A 16,140-nucleotide genomic window follows, 5' to 3' on the forward strand; every position below is an offset into this window, starting at 1 on the left:
TCGGCGCCGAGGCCGGAGTGCAGCAGCGCGATGCCGGGCCGGACGGGAAATCTTTTCTGCAGCGAGCAAAAAGCGCCGCTGCCCCAAAACTTGAACTAAACCCGTTGTGCAGGGGAGGGAGGGGGGGGGGGTGTCTATGCACCTCAAACACAAGAGGAGCAGGCAGGGAGGGGAACTTGCCCGCTCGGCATTGACAGGCATGCTGGCTGCAACTAGACTGGCCTCTCTTTTTATATTTTCTTCTAAAATCTGCTTTAAGAGCGCCACAAGCTCCGCGAGGAGTTCCGTTTATTCAACTGGGCTTAATATCGTTTGTCCGTTTCCCCCCCGCCACTCCCCTATGACAGGTCCAGTTGCCCAGTTCAGCGTTGCCAAGGCTTAATACAAACCCCCCCTCCTCTCCCCCCCCCCCAGCACTGGATACGTAAGCAGGAGCAGCCCCCGCTGCCCCCTCACTGCGCTCCAAACCGCATGCCTGGATCGCCCCCCCTGAATGGCGTTATTTTTATCCTCGCCCTCTCTCTTTCCCCAGAGACACTTGTTTATTTCGCTTAGCCTGGCCAGACAAAGCTTGGGGGAAAATGGAAACATCTGGAAGCAAAAAAAACCCAAAACAAAACAAACAATCACTAAGGAGAAAATAGAAACATCTGGAAGCAAAAGAAAAACCCAAAACATTCACTAAGGCCAAACTCTTAGCACACTCTCATCTGACCGAGTCTGTCCAGGCTGGTTCACCTTCCATCCTCAGTCCATCCTGGAATTTGGTTTCTCCCCCCCCCCCCCACGAAGAGTAAAAAAAAAAGGCAAAACCAAAAGCAACTTTAGGAGAAGATAGGACCCATTCCTGATAAAATGGCTATGAACTCATCAGTACAAGCCTGGAGTTTGTCCATGGTGGGCGCCAGGAAATGTATTTAGTCAGTTTTAGCCCTTCCTTGGGACAGCGCTGAAAACAGGTTACAAGGAGACACAAAACATCCTTGTCTACCCAATAACCTTCATTAGACTTTAGTGGATGCGGGACGAGTAATACCACTGACGGGAGGGGGGTGGGAGAAGCAACCTGGCCTTCTAGGGCAAACCCCCCCACACCTGCAAGTTAAGCTGCTTTTTAGATGGAAATGTCTTCCGGGGTATCCTGGAGTCGTCTCGGCTCACGGCCCTCAAGGGGCGTACCCCTGCACTGCGGGTCTGGATTGCCTTGTAAGGCTGCTTCGGGTCTTAAATGAGTCGTGGAGGAGCACAAGCCCTGACTCAGTTTCCTCCCCCTCTCCGGATTAGAGCAGCAGCCCTCAAATCTGTTTCCGGTACCTGCTGAATGTAGAAGCTGTGCACCGCACTTTCAGAAACCTATGCATAACCACACGCTTTAATGAACGAGGTTTGCATTCTGGTTTCCTGTCGTGGGAAAGCAAGCAAAGAAAGCCCTGTAGAATATACAAACTTTTTTTTGCCCCGCTTTATTAAGATAAGTAGCTTAACTTCATTTTAAAGGCCTTCCGTATTCGCGAGGCGTTTCTGTAGGTGTGGTGGTAACAAATGCCTAAGTGGCTCTTGCTTGCCCGTCTTGTTTTCCCACCACCGCCCTCCGCCAGGGATAAGGTGCATCTCAAAGTTCAGAAACTTGTGTATACAGATGGGATCCTTCACCGGGCAAACTCCGGCTCTGTCAGTCTTTCTTTCACGTCAGATGGCAGCGTGTCAAAGAGGGCGTCCTCCACGATCAGGCCGCTCTTCTTCAGCAGAGGGCAGAGTCCTATCTCCAGTGGGAGACTTTCCAAACTATTCCCTTTCAGTTCCAAGCTGGTGAGGTAGGTTAGTTCCCCAACCTCAGCAAGGAGGCAAGACAGTTTATTATTCCCCAGATGCAGTGCTTTCAGTTTGATGCATTTGAACAGCTGACTAGGCAGGGCCTCGATCTTGTTGCTGCTCACAGAGAAACTGTGTAGAAGCTCCAGTTGGCCAATCCCTTGGGGAATGATGCTGATCAAGTTATTGCTGAGGTCTAAGTGCCTTAATTTGAGCAGAGAAAACAGGTCATTCGGCAAGCATTCTATCCTGTTGTGCGACAGGAAGAGCTGCTCAAGGTTTTGGATGACCCCAATGGCGGGAGGGATGAAGGTAATGCTGTTGTGCCACAGTTTCAAGCAGGTCAGACGTCTGAGATGATGAAAGCCCTCCAGCTCCTCAACTGTCTGAATGCCATTTGATTTCAGATCTAGCGTCTGAAGGCTGGTCAAGTTGAGCACTGCATGAGGGATCTTCTGCAGCTCACAGTGATGGAGTTCTAACTCCCGGAGGTTGGCCATCTTCTTCAGGTTGTTCAGAATAATCAGCTTGCTTCCATCATTCTGAATGGTCAGCTTGGAGAGGTGGCTGGCCAGATCCACTATGGTGGACGGGATCTTGGTCAGGTTACTCTTTATGGTCAGAACTTTGAGATTCTTTAGCTCTTTCAGGGACTCCAGTGCTATGACTTTGTTATTTACCGAGCTGAGATTACCAGAAAGGTGGAGCTCCAGAAGTCCCTTCAAGGTGTACACCCACAAGGGAATCTCATCAATGTCCGTAAACTTGATATGCAGCACCTTTAGATGATCCTTCAGGAAAACAAAGGCGACATGTTCCACCTTGGCGGGGCAGTGGTACAGATAGAGCTCTGTTAGCCGGCTCATCTTGGAGATTTTGGATGGCAACTTCACATCTGGGATGAGTTCTAGCTTCAAAACTTCCAAGTCGATCATCTGAAACACGGCCCGGGGTAGCCCAGGAAGCATGAAGAGCTGCAGCTCCAGCCGGCCACTAGCATCCCGGCTGACGTGCTGCCTCAGCTTTTCATATGTCCACTCATAATTGAGATTCATCTCCCGCAGCTTGTTCTCGCTCACAGCCGATAGGAAGATGGCGAACCGCTTGGAATACAGCTGGTCATATTGGTCGGCCATATGCAGCAGGAAAGCAAAATCATTTTTCACATCTGGGATGTCGCTGAAGCTGCTCTCTTCTCGCACCTTCTCAAAGGAATATTCCCGCAAAGATTGGGAGAAAATCCAAAACAAGGTGTAGATGCCCACCAGTCCGTACAGGCACACCAGGACCATATACGTTATCAGCAGCTTCTGAACTATAAACGCCAGGTTGTGCGTGCAGAAGAACACAGAGTAACCAGTCAGATTTTGTATGTCTGGTTTGCATATGTGCTTGAATGTGATGGAGCCAACGAAGCAGGAGATGTACCCCAGGATGAGCAAGAACTTGACCACCTTGAACACTGTTTGGCCAACGTAGACTTTGTAGATCAAATCGGTGTCTTCGGTGTGGGCCCGGAACTTGCGGATCTTTTCAAAGAGAGCTTTTGCCTGCTCCCCGTCCTTCCTGTCCAGGATGGTGGTGGAGGAGGCCTCGGACATGTCAAATGGAGCTTCTCCTTGGAAGGAGCAGGGGGACGTGGCTTCGTCGCCACTCCTGTCCAAAACCCTGGACGGGCAGGACTTCAGCCTCCTGGGTGCCTCCTCCGAGTTCTGGCAGGCCGTTTCAGAGAGGGCTTTGGTCGTCCACGGGGACTCGAAGCACTTTCGGAGGATGGAGATGAAGTGCTCAATTTTGGAGGAGGTCTTGGGGTATTTAAACCAGAAATTGCTGCTCACCATCAAGATGAGTGAAGTCATTAGGGCAAGGTAAGGGGAGTATTTGGAGTACCAAGGCAATGCCTTTTGGTAGCAAACGCGGCTGATGTATATGTACTGCTGGTAGTCGAGGTTGGTGGAATGGCCGCCTTTTACGGGCTCTGCCGAGGTGGTGGGCGCAGGACGCGCGGCCCCACTGCCGCTCGCGGCCGCGCCAGGCTCCGGCGTCGGAGGGTCCGAGGAGGAGAAAGCGGCCGGATTCTTGGTCCCAGCAGACGCATTTGGAGGGTCGTCGCCCATCGGGAGGCAGAGCATGTTGTCCTTGTAGATCAGCAGCGTTCCCGAGAAGATGGATACCATGAGCATCAGGACGACCAGGTAGTCCATCAGCACGTCCCACCATGGCTTCAGGGTCTTGAAGGAGCTCTGGTCCTCGTTCAGAGAGCACGCCTCTGTGATGGATAACATTCCTACAAGGAAAGGTAGAAAAAAACAAAACAGAACTAAGTTCACCTCCTACTTTTCAAAAACACAGCTGATGGGCGCGGCGGTCGCCAAACGTCTCGTGTGCGTGCGTGGTGTAATCTGTGACATCACAGGCCCTATATGGAGGAATCGTCTCCAGCGACTGCTGGGACTCCTTTGCCGACGTGGCTGCTCCCAGGGCTTCAGAGAATTTTAACCCAGGAGCCCCTTAAAAGAATTTTTACAACTTCAGTAAAAAAAAAAAAATCAAAAAAAATCTGTTGATCAGCTTGGCCTCTGAGCGTCACAGGTTTTGCAAAACACAGTTAAGCACCTTGCTCACCCCAGCCAGATCCCAGCGATTGGCCTGAGGTCCTTTGGAAGGTGCATCCTGTTACTTTACCTGCCTGTCAGGAGCGGGTCCACTTTCGGCCCGATTTTGAAACTTTCTCGCTCGTAACAGAAAACAGTTGTTGCTTCACATCTGGAAGGCAGGCGGGGTTCCTGTTGTTTTTTTGTTTTTTTTTTGGATGGGTCGCACGGCGCAGGCTCTTTTCTTGATAGACCCAAGTGCGAGGCAGATTGCTTAACGGCGCATCTCAAAAAAACAAAACAAAACCCACTTCCTGTGGAGACTCAGCAGGGCGCATGGAGGACTTTACTGCTCTATATTTAGGTTTCGGCAGCCGCTCGACTAAAGAAACAAGTTGCGAATGTAAGTTATTGCCAGTCTGGGGTACTGCAGAGCCAACTGGTCTGAGGCTAACCAGGCTGTGTTCTTCCTCCATCACATGTCATCGGAGGGAAACAGGATGATGATTCCCGAATGTTTACTGTTAGGGAAGGGGAGGAGGGATAGCTACATGATGTGTAGAGAAGAAAAGGTTTAACGCAGTGGCAGTGATGCAGGGTGACTGCAGCGCTAAGGAAGGTTAACTTTAGGGTCCGTGTGCTGCTAAAGTGCTGTGACTTCAGGCAACTCTAAATATCCGAGGTATTAGAAGTAGCTTGTGCATTCATTGCTAGTAACCCGAAATGGTAAATAACCCCCTTCCACCACAGTAAATTCTGCACTGACTGATAACTCCCCCCCCCCCCCCCCCCCCCCCCCCCCCGGAATACACCCTGCACTACCACTGACTACTGACACCCATGCTGTGCACCCTGCACTGACTCCCCCTGCAATGAACTCTGCACTGACTGATGACTCCCTCTGCAGCACATCCTGCACTAATGTTGACTGGTGACTCTCCCCGCAGAGAACCCAGCACTAATACTGATTGATGACTCCTCCCGCAGAGCACCCTGCACTAATACTGACTGATGACTCCTCCCACAGAGCACCCTACACTAATGCTGACAGGTGACTCTCCCCGCAGAGCACCCTGCACTAATGCTGACAGGTGACTCTCCCCGCAGAGCACCCTGCACTAATACTGACTGGTGACTCTACCCGCAAAGCACCCTGCACTAATGCTGACAGGTGACTCTCCCCGCAGAGCACCCTGCACTAATACTGACTGATGACTCCCTCCGCAGCGCACCCTGCACTGAGTCTAACTGGTGACTCCTCCCGCAGAGCACCCTGCACTGAGTCTGACTGGTGACTCCCTCTGCAGCGCACCCTGCACTGACTGATGACTCCCTCTGCAGCACATCCTGCACTAATACTGACTGGTGACTCCCCACAGAGCACCCTGCACTAATACTGACAGGTGACTCTCCCCGCAGAGCACCCTGCACTAATGCTGACAGGTGACTCTCCCCGCAGAGCACCCTGCACTAATACTGACTGGTGACTCTACCCGCAAAGCACCCTGCACTAATGCTGACAGGTGACTCTCCCCGCAGAGCACCCTGCACTAATACTGACTGGTGACTCTCCCCGCAAAGCACCCTGCACTAATGCTGACAGGTGACTCTCCCCGCAGAGCACCCTGCACTAATGCTGACTGGTGACTCTACCCGCAAAGCACCCTGCACTAATGCTGACAGGTGACTCTCCCCGCAGAGCACCCTGCACTAATACTGACTGATGACTCCCTCCGCAGCACATCCTGCACTAATGCTGACAGGTGACTCTCCCCGCAGAGCACCCTGCACTAATACTGACTGATGACTCCCTCTGCAGCACATCCTGCACTAATGCTGACAGGTGACTCTCCCCGCAGAGCACCCTGCACTAATGCTGACTGGTGACTCTCCCCGCAGAGCACCCTGCACTGAATCTGACTGGTGACTCTCCCCGCAGAGCACCCTGCACTAATACCGACTGGTGACTCCTCCCGCAGAGCACCCTGCACTGACTGATGACTCCTCCCGCAGAGCACCCTGCACTAATACTGACTGGTGACTCCTCCCGCAGAGCACCCTGCACTGACTGATGACTCCCTCTGCAACGCACCCTGTGCTGAGTCTGACTGGTGACTCTCCCCGCAGAGAACCCAGCACTAATACTGATTGATGACTCCTCCCGCAGCGCACCCTGCACTAATGCTGACTGATGACTCCTCCCGCAGAGCACCCTGCACTAATACTGACTGATGACTCCCTCCGCAGTGCACCCTGCACTGAGTCTGACTGGTGACTCCTCCCGCAGAGCACCCTGCACTGAGTCTGACTGGTGACTCCCTCTGCAGCGCACCCTGCACTGACTGATGACTCCCTCTGCAGCACATCCTGCACTAATACTGACTGGTGACTCCCCGCAGAGCACCCTGCACTGAGTCTGACTGGTGACTCTCCCCGCAGAGCACCCTGCACTAATGCTGACAGGTGACTCTCCCCGCAGAGCACCCTGCACTGACTGATGACTCCCTCTGCAGCGCACCCTGCACTGAGTCTGACTGGTGACTCTCCCCGCAGAGCACCCTGCACTAATACTGACTGATGACTCCCTCTGCAGCGCACCCTGCACTGAGTCTGACTGGTGACTCTCCCCGCAGAGCACCCTGCACTAATGCTGACTGGTGACTCTCCCCGCAGAGCACCCTGCACTAATACTGACTGGTGACTCTACCCGCAGAGCACCCTGCACTAATGCTGACTGGTGACTCTCCCCGCAGAGCACCCTGCACTAATACTGACTGGTGACTCTCCCCGCAGAGCACCCTGCACTAATACTGACTGGTGACTCTACCCGCAAAGCACCCTGCACTAATGCTGACAGGTGACTCTCCCCGCAGAGCACCCTGCACTAATACTGACTGGTGACTCTCCCCGCAGAGCACCCTGCACTGACTGATGACTCCCTCTGCAGCGCACCCTGCACTAATACTGACTGATGACTCCCTCTGCAGCGCACCCTGCACTGAGTCTGACTGGTGACTCTCCCCGCAGAGCACCCTGCACTAATGCTGACAGGTGACTCTCCCCGCAGAGCACCCTGCACTGACTGATGACTCCCTCTGCAGCGCACCCTGCACTAATACTGACTGATGACTCCCTCTGCAGCGCACCCTGCACTGAGTCTGACTGGTGACTCTCCCCGCAGAGCACCCTACACTGAGTCTGACTGATGACTCCTCCCGCAGAGCACCCTGCACTAATACTGACTGATGACTCCCTCTGCAGCGCACCCTGCACTAATACTGACAGATGACTCCCTCTGCAGCGCACCCTGCACTAATACTGACAGATGACTCCCTCTGCAGAGCACCCTGCACTAATGCTGACTGATGACTCCCTCTGCAGCGCACCCTGCACTAATACTGACTGATGACTCCCTCTGCAGCGCACCCTGCACTAATACTGACAGATGACTCCCTCTGCAGCGCACCCTGCACTGAGTCTGACTGGTGACTCCCCTGCAGGTTATCCTGCAGTGACACTGAACGATTACCTTCTCAGTATATTTCCCAGTTGTACCTGGGAGGTGCTTGTAACTCAGGTACCAAGGGGTCTGCAAGTAAAATTTGAAAGGGAAATGTTTCCTGAAGGCTCCTTTTGAAAATTCAGAGCCCAGCTGCTGCGACCTGGGTATTGTAGTGCTTTGTAAATCGCAGTTTTGAAATCCTCCTGCCTTCCTGGCTGGCCCCCAGCCCCTATCCTCTTTACAGGGGGGAGGTGGGCACAGGGGGGGCAACATTTAGCACCCGATTTTCCGACTCACCGTCGATAGGAGCTCAGGCTGAAGCTTTGGGGGGAATCTGCTGCGACTCGAAGGTTTTACGCACAGATCAAACTGGAGAGTAAAACGCACCTGGTAAGCGCCCAAGCATCCCACAGAGACACCAAAGAGAGAGCGATTTAGCAGAGCTGTCAAATGCGGCAACTGTAAAAGTTTCCAAACTGCGTCCCTGCCCCAAACGCAGATGCCCGGAGACCCTTCCAAAGGCCAGGGGCTTTTTGCTGTGAGAGGGAGAGAGAGAGCTGCTGTAGCGTTTTGTGGTGGGTGAGGCAGAGAGAGAGAGGGAGGGAGGAGAGTCCCGAAGGAGGGTGCGGGAGGCAGGTGAAGGAGGAAGCCCACGGGAGGAGTGGAAAACCTCTTTCAGGGAGATCCTGCAGCCTGTCTGGGCTTGCAGCTCCTGTTATCACCGGGGAAAGATCAGAACCGCAAATTCCAGCATGGATTTTGGGTGGGGGCGGGGGTAGAACCAGGGCTGGAGTAGCCAGTTTGGCTCCTTCCCTCAGGTAAAACCCACCGTCCTGCGAAGAGTCCTTACCTTTAAAGCCGTCGCCGCCTGATATCCCTCTCCCGTCTGCCTAAAGCCCCTGCGTCTCGGAGGCTGGCGAGCGGGGGCGGTGGCGGCAGGTGAAGCCTCCAGGGCGCGACGGGCGCCGCTGCGCCCGGCTCCGAAAGTCGGTTCTAACTTCCTCGGCTTTTTTTTCTCTGCACAGACAGATGCTAGCGAGGGAGCGGAAGTTGCCGCAACGCCTGAGAGATGAGCTCGCGGGCTGGAGGAAGCTTGGCAGCACCCGATCTCTTGGCTGAATGCCCTCTTCCTCCCCCCGCTTCCTTACTAAGTAGCTTAACAGATAACCAAATGCAAGTGTCGAACGTGGCGAGGCACTGGGTGGCCCCGCCAGCTTTCCACGCCTAATGATAAAAAAAAAACACAATGTGGATAAAGACGAGAGGGTTTCAATGATGATGATAGGTTTGCAGGAAGGGCGCTGGGGTTTCCTTGCGACGGGAGCCACGCCTTGCCGTGGACGTGTCCTCCCCGACCGCGATGGCAGGCTCCGGGCATACCAGGCCGTGAGTCACAGGCAGGCTATGGAAACTATTGCTCTATCCCCCCCCCCCCCCCCCGAGACGTTGCCTCCCCTGCCGTTAACCTAGAACGGGGCTCGGGGTTGGGGGGGAGGCCTTGAATCTCGCAGCCGAGAGGAGGCTCCGGCACGAGATCCGCGCCACCCATCGTGATCCGCCCGCTCCCCGAGCACCTGGGGGGGGGGCCCAGCGTACGGCCTTGTCCGTAGGCGACGCTGACCAGGAGTTGTGGAGACGGTGTCAGACGCTTCTCAGATGGCTCGGAGGATTGACATCTGGAGCGACGTGGTCCAGAAAGCCCATTGGGATTAAAGAAGTGTAAAGGGCTTACGTCCGGTCTCCTCTGCTCCCCTGCGTCGAAGGCTTCGTCTTAGAATGGAAGGGACCTCAGCAGTCCCAAAAACCTGCATTATCCGTGATACGGAGCCTCATCTCCGCACCAGCTGCCCAACTGCTTCCCTGCGGTGTCCTCCTGCTTCCTCCATTTCCACCGGAGCTACGGCATCCTGAAGCTTCCTGGGCGGGGGAGCGTTCCCCCTTATTTATCTACGCTCAGCCTCCGCTCTCTCCCTACATCGCACTCTCCCCCCCCCCCCCCCCCCCCAGCCATCACAGCAAGACTCTTCTTCGGCTGAGCGGGGCCGGGCCCTGCCTCTCTCTCTCTCTCAGACCCGGCCGACGAGTAGGCATCGGTGTTGTGCCCTTCCTGCCCGGATCAGGCAGGCCCCCCGAGGAATCGTTCACACGGCAGCGCCGCCACCGGGGCCAGCGGGCCCGCATGGAGGAACTCAGTGGTGGGGGAAAAAAAACCCCCCAGAATTACAGCTCCCTGCGTGCAGCAGGGAAGGTCCTGGAGGGAGGTGGGAACTCAGAAGGACGAGGACTGTCCGTGAGTTGCCTCTGCCTGGGCTGTGCCTGTCCTGCGGTGCAGAAGTACGGGTGTGTGTGCCTGTGCGCTGCCTGTCCTGGCGGGGGCGCTGGTGCTTGTCTCTCCGGGACAGACTGGAACCTTTTCTCCCCCCCCAGTTCAGCCGCACGTTGCCGGCGACGGCGCTCGCCTCCTGCTAGGGGATGCCAAGGTCTTGCAGGGAACGGACGCACGTAACGTGGAAACGTGCCACATCGTGCAGGACCTGTGCAGACAGAGTGCACACCAGGGCCCGCGCGGACGTTGCACCTCCTCGGCACGCGTACAAGACCCAGCGAAATCGCTATCTTAAGCAAAGCGAACTCCTCGCCTTATCTTCTGAACATGCCGGCGCTCGCCGCCTGTTCTGGGCGTGCCGTGCCCTGCCGAAGAGACTCCTTCCCTTCCCGAGCACACTTACCGGCGCTTCCCGCGTACGCCCCTGGACCCTCCGGGTGCCTGTGGCCCCCACCCCCGTCTCCTTCCTCCCGTCCCTCGCCTGCTTATCTCTGTCCCGTGCCTCTTGCAGGCTTGCAGACACTTTCTCCCCCCCCCCAATCCCCAAATAAAGTTACAGCTTTCTTGGCCAGTTGCCCTGGTGGTTTCTGACTCAGCCTGGCCCCCGTGTGATGACTGAGGGGGAAAGCCTGTGCTCCAGTTGCCATGGCACTGCCTTGCCCCGAGGGCAGGATTCGTTCAGAAAGCAAAAGAACGCAAGGGGCAGCGCCGCCCGTGTCTAACTCTGACTCCTCCGTTCCACGCCCTTCCCTTGCCAGGCTGCTGACTGCCGGCCACGCCGATCCAGCCCCAGCCTTACCGCACGCACGGCGTGCAGGGATCCGTAGTTTAAAAGGAACGGGGAACGTTTCTTCACGGAAAGGGCGGGCGGACGCCTGCAAGCGGCGGAGGCCGAGAGCCGCCGAAAACTAAAGGGAACGCAGAGAAAATCCAGGATAAGCAGAGAGGATGCTTAGTTGTGAGCGACTGGGACTCTTTGTGGCTCTGCGCCAGGAAGTAAATTTGGCAGAGGCCAGATAGGCCCTCATGTCATATTATGTTTTATATATATATATAAATATATTATGTTACTTGTAAACCGATGTGATGCTCTTCGAACGTCGGTATAGGAAAGCTTCAAATAAATAAATAAAATAAATGTGCTGCCTTCCTTGAACAAAAGTTCAAACCGAACAGGTTTGCATCCAACAGAGCAAGACAAGTCAAGCACATCATGAAACAACACCTCAGTAAAATGCAATAATACGTCATCCAGTCCTAAATAACATCAGTGACTACAGTTGGACATCTAGAACAATGTGTCCCTTATCCCCTCGCATGACCTCTATTTCTCCTTTTTTTTTAGGGATATATAAAAAGGAGTTGAATTAGCACAGGTGGGAAACTCGTGAGCAGTAGGCACCGAGCGTCAGGCCTCCGGGCCTGGCTGCCGTCCATTGGTGCGTGTTTCCTACGCATTCGTAATTCATTAAAAAAAAAATAAAATCTGTCCAAACTGGAGAGCGTATCTCACGTTTATTCACCTCGCGCGTGGATTAGGGAAGTTTAGGCATCTGCTAAGGAGCTGCCTTAGGGAATGTAAATACCGGCGGGGAAACCGGTGCGTAAATGACTACGCTTGAAGCTTTGGCTACTGGCACTATGGCCGTCAAGCTTTTTGTGCTTACTCACGCCCCCCTTTTTTGCGTTTTCCCGTGCTTATTTTTTTTTTTCTTCAGGAAAATCCACGCGAGAAGGAAAAGGCTGAATTAACACAGGTTTGAAACTTAGCAAAGGTATCGCCAGCTGTCAAGGCTTCAACCTACGCCTTCCCTAAACATTTGTAATCCAGTCATCCGACGGCGGTCGCGAACGCCGATTTCTTAGGCAGGTGATCGGATGCCGAATGCTCGTGAAAGTCGCACAAAAAAATGGTCGCCAACTAAGACCGAAGCTTTTTATGATTTGGCTTCACCGCCCACGAGTTTCCCAGACGCCTAATGATGACGGGCGATCCCGTTCTGGTCGGCCTCTTCCAGTCTACAACACCGCAAAAAGCTCCTCGCACTCGGCGTTCTCCTTGCATCTGAAGGATCCTTCTGTGTGCGCGCCCTGGGCTTTTTTTTTTTTTGCCCTCCGTGGCTTTCCCTGGGAGGCCGTTCCGTGCATCCATCACCCCTCCTGTGAAGAAATGTTTCCTGATGTTGTGCCTAACGTCTTGCCCCGCTCTGAGCCTCAGGACATGAGCGTCTTGTGCATTATTTATTTCTTTTTTTAGGTATCTTACAGGTCAGTATCGAGTGGACAAGCTGTTTGGCTAACATTAGCTTGATATGCTCTCGCCCAAGTATTGGTGTGGGCAACGTGTTTTTTTTTCTAAAGTATCTTCGACCCAGTTTGGCGCTTGTTCCGGGTTCAGACCGAGAAGGCTTATCTTAATACTTCTCTCTTTCACACATTGGATTAAATCATCTCTACGCCAGGTGAAAGTAAATAGCAGATTTATTATGAGTTCATAGGAATAATCAGGCAAAGGGAATTGCTACAAATAATAATCAGGCATTTTTTTTTTTTTTGCATTGGAAGTGAATAGCCAATAGCCTCATCAACGTGCGTTTCGCTCCACGTGAGCGCACTGCATTGCATCGGCCCCAGAGTGTGGTGGTGCTCCTGAAGTGTGCAGTGCTCTAGTCCTGTTCAGAGCTTTGCATGTCATTTATACTGCTTATCTGAAAAATCACTTTCCCAACTCCATGTAGCGCCCCTGTGCCCACCTCTCTCACTCCCAGCCTGGCACTGGGCAGATCCTCGGAGCTGCACCAGCCTAATAAGTACAAAAGAAAGGGGGGAGCGTGAGTGGAGGAAGTAGCAAACTTTTCTTCAGCACCTGACTGGGGCCGCCTTGAGCGTGGCACCCGCCCGCTAGCCCCTGTTTCCAGCGCCGGCTCGTTTAAAATCCGGGCCGTGGCGGCGCAGCGCCTCCAGTGCGCCAGAGGGGCCCCGCCCCCTAGGTCGGGTTTTCTGGCCTTCTCCTTCCCGTTGTGGTTTCCTGCTGGGATAATGGAGGATGGGCAAGAAAATAAAAGGATGGACTTCACAGTCCACTCTCGGAAGGTCTCGGTTTTGTGCCGTGACAAGGCACTGTAGAAGGGGGGGGGCCCCCTCGAGCTCGGTAATTTATCCGATGCTCTCAGTGAGACCTCTGTTTCTCTGAGGCCCCGGGCTAGGGTGTCATTTCCACCGGGGGGGGGGGGGCCCGAGGAGACTCGAGCAGGATCTGCGTCTGGGACTCTCCTCGAGTAATTCCAGTCGGAGACCCAGAGATCCCATCAAGAGCTGCCGATGAGAGAGATCTCATCTCTCTCATCGGCAGCCTGCCCGGCCAGTCCTGGGGTGGTCCAGGACTGGCCGGGCAGGCTGCTGTAATGGACAACGTGCCGCCGGTAGTTAGCGTTGCTATGTCCAATAACACCGAGTGCGCGTTGCTCAAAGATCAGGAAGGAAAACCGGGTCAAACCGACAGCTCAACCAAGAGTTTATCTCGTTCAGATTTAGCTGTGATTAAAGGTTAACTAGGTGATCCCTCGCAGATCAGAGACCCTTGATAATAATCTTTCCAGGAAAGCAAACCTTTGTTTTCTAAGAGTTCTTAGGTGTCACCGTGGGATGGCCGGGAGCAGGAAGCACAATACTGATCTGCATGCAGCCTGGTAGACCGCTTACCTTTCCATCTTCACCTTACACCAGAGAGGATTCAGGAGCTCCCTTCTCCTTGGGGGGGGCTCCCTATTCCTGGCTGGGCCCACATTCTTATCCCTCTTTAGCAGGGTCTGTCCCCCTCTCCCTCCACACAGAGCGAGCCTTCTCTACAGGTGTTAAGATGATGCCACTCCTTTACAGTCGCCTTTGTGAAGTGTTGGGGAAATCCTATGTTGGTTTATGAAAAAATGCCCAAAGAATCTCTCCCCCCCCAACCCGTGATTAAGACCTATTATTTGCCAGATGCAAGCCTACCTTCTCTGGGGGAGCCTCAGGGAGTGCTTCATTTACGTTTTTCAGGCTTTTTAGAGCAGGCTCAGGAGGGAAGTTAAGGAGAGGGCTACGTTGCTGCTGGGTTTTGCATTACGTTTTTCTTTCATTTAAAAGAAAAGGTATTGTTAGGTTGTAATGTAGCTGCTGGGTATTTTTTCCTGATGTTTCTAAGGAAATGCAGTTAAGAAGAAAAAGGTTTCTTCAGTTAAAGCTGAAAGCGATATCTTTAGCAGTCACCTTTCTTTTACTGACTCCCTGCAAATGTTCTGTAAAGGTGGATGAGATCAAATATGTCTTCTTTGAACCTGCACAGTTAGAGGGTTTCGTCAACCACAGGACTCCCTCTGAACCCTAGCATAAAAATCTGATACTGCTCTTCTGACTTTGCTTCTTTTTTTTTCTCCTCCGTGTGATCTAATATTGGTTGAATATGGTCTAATTATCCTTCTTTCTGTTCACTGGCTGTAATCAATCAGTTGTTTCTCTATTTCAAGATTTGAATTTATTTATGTTGAAAAAGCATAATAAAGATGAACATTAAAAAAAAAAAAATAAGTAGAGAAGGCAGGCCGGAGAGTGTCAGTGAAAGGTTTGGGTGGAGGTGTAGAGATGAGATTTATTATCTGCATTGTAAAATGAAACCTCTTCTGCCTCACGGTCCAGGAGAATCCCCACTGCTCGGGGATGCTCGCTCAGGGGGAGCTCGGTCATGGGGGATGTGAGAACTTGATATCCACCACCATACCACAGCCCCACTGCCCAGTATCCCTCCCTGCTTACAGAGTTTTTACACCCCCCCAGTAATGTCTCCCCAAAGCGAAGGCTTCACACCCGAACACACTGAGATTCATCAAATCTTTGGGGACTGTCTCCCTTTCCGACACTTTTCAGATCCTCAGACAGGGCGAGCTCAGGCTGAGCAGATTTCAGGAGGAGGAAACGCATTAATAAACATGAGCGCGCACTTCTCGTTGGCTCCTCGCACTCCTGACTCCTAAGCCTGATTGGCTGGTTCCTCGGTCACTTTCAAACCCACACCCAGGGACGCGGCTGTTTTATAGACTGCCCGCGAGTATCCGTGCACGTTATGAAATGGCCTGGCCTCGTGCACACGCGCGCCAGATTTTAACTGGGCGCGCGCCAAGCCTGCTTCTAACGCTTAAATCGAAGGATTTTCAAAGGGGTACGCATCGACGCCATTTACCAGTTCATGCCCAGTTTGCCCAGTCCTCCATCCCCCCCCCCCCCTCTGGTTTCATAGCCTTCACTCGCACCCCGGTCGTCCCTGACCCTTAAAACCCCGCAGATCTGCCTGTTTATCTTTATAACTTACACAGCATCCGTAGCAGAAGTGACGTCACGCGGCAGGGGGCATGAGCGCACGCTGCATCGGGTGAATATCTACGCACGCATCTCTCAGCTTCTCGCCCCGAGACGCCCAGACCACGCCCGCGCCCCGCCCATTTTTCAAAACTTCCGAGGTGTGCGCGCTGCTGCGTTTGCACGTGTATCCCAGGCGGCTTTTAAAATCCGCTCTGCAGGCGCGAGCCCGACACGTGGCAGGAGGAGGAGTTTAATATTTAAAAGTATGTTGCCCAGCTATGCGCTCTTACGGGATTATTCTGGGAGGGCTGGTAGTGGACTCCTAATGATAGTTGAGTTAATTGGGAAGGGCGCAAGGCTGAAGGTTTACCTAGGGCAGGGCCCCCAGCCAGTCAAGGTGTTCAGGATTATCCACCATGAATATGCATGAGGTAAATTCACCTGTATCCATTTAGCGCCATCTTGTGGTCCTGCGGCAAATCGCAGTTCTGAGTTTCCCCGACGGCGTGAGCTCTTCCTTGGGATTGCGTGAGGCCGGTATCGAGGTCCATTCCCCTCAGTTCCTACTTCAC

General features: G+C 53.5%; 1 protein-coding gene and 1 long non-coding RNA gene across 2 annotated transcripts in view; one reads left to right on the forward strand and one right to left on the reverse strand.

Moving 5' to 3' along the window:
- The window catches only part of LOC115081204, a 40,086-nt gene that overhangs the window by 6,311 nt on the left and 17,635 nt on the right, over positions 1–16,140 (forward strand). The window lies entirely within an intron of this gene.
- LOC115081196 (volume-regulated anion channel subunit LRRC8D-like) lies at positions 440–9,054 on the reverse strand. The gene is made up of 2 exons (XM_029585721.1): positions 8,759–9,054; positions 440–4,099 (listed from the first exon to the last, which is right to left on the reverse strand). The coding sequence occupies exon 2, from the start codon at positions 4,095–4,097 to the stop codon at positions 1,650–1,652; it is 2,448 nt and encodes an 815-aa protein (XP_029441581.1). The 5' UTR covers positions 4,098–4,099; positions 8,759–9,054; the 3' UTR covers positions 440–1,649.

This window comes from Rhinatrema bivittatum, chromosome 19, assembly GCF_901001135.1.
Source record: "Rhinatrema bivittatum chromosome 19, aRhiBiv1.1, whole genome shotgun sequence".
NCBI classification, from domain to species: domain Eukaryota; kingdom Metazoa; phylum Chordata; class Amphibia; order Gymnophiona; family Rhinatrematidae; genus Rhinatrema; species Rhinatrema bivittatum.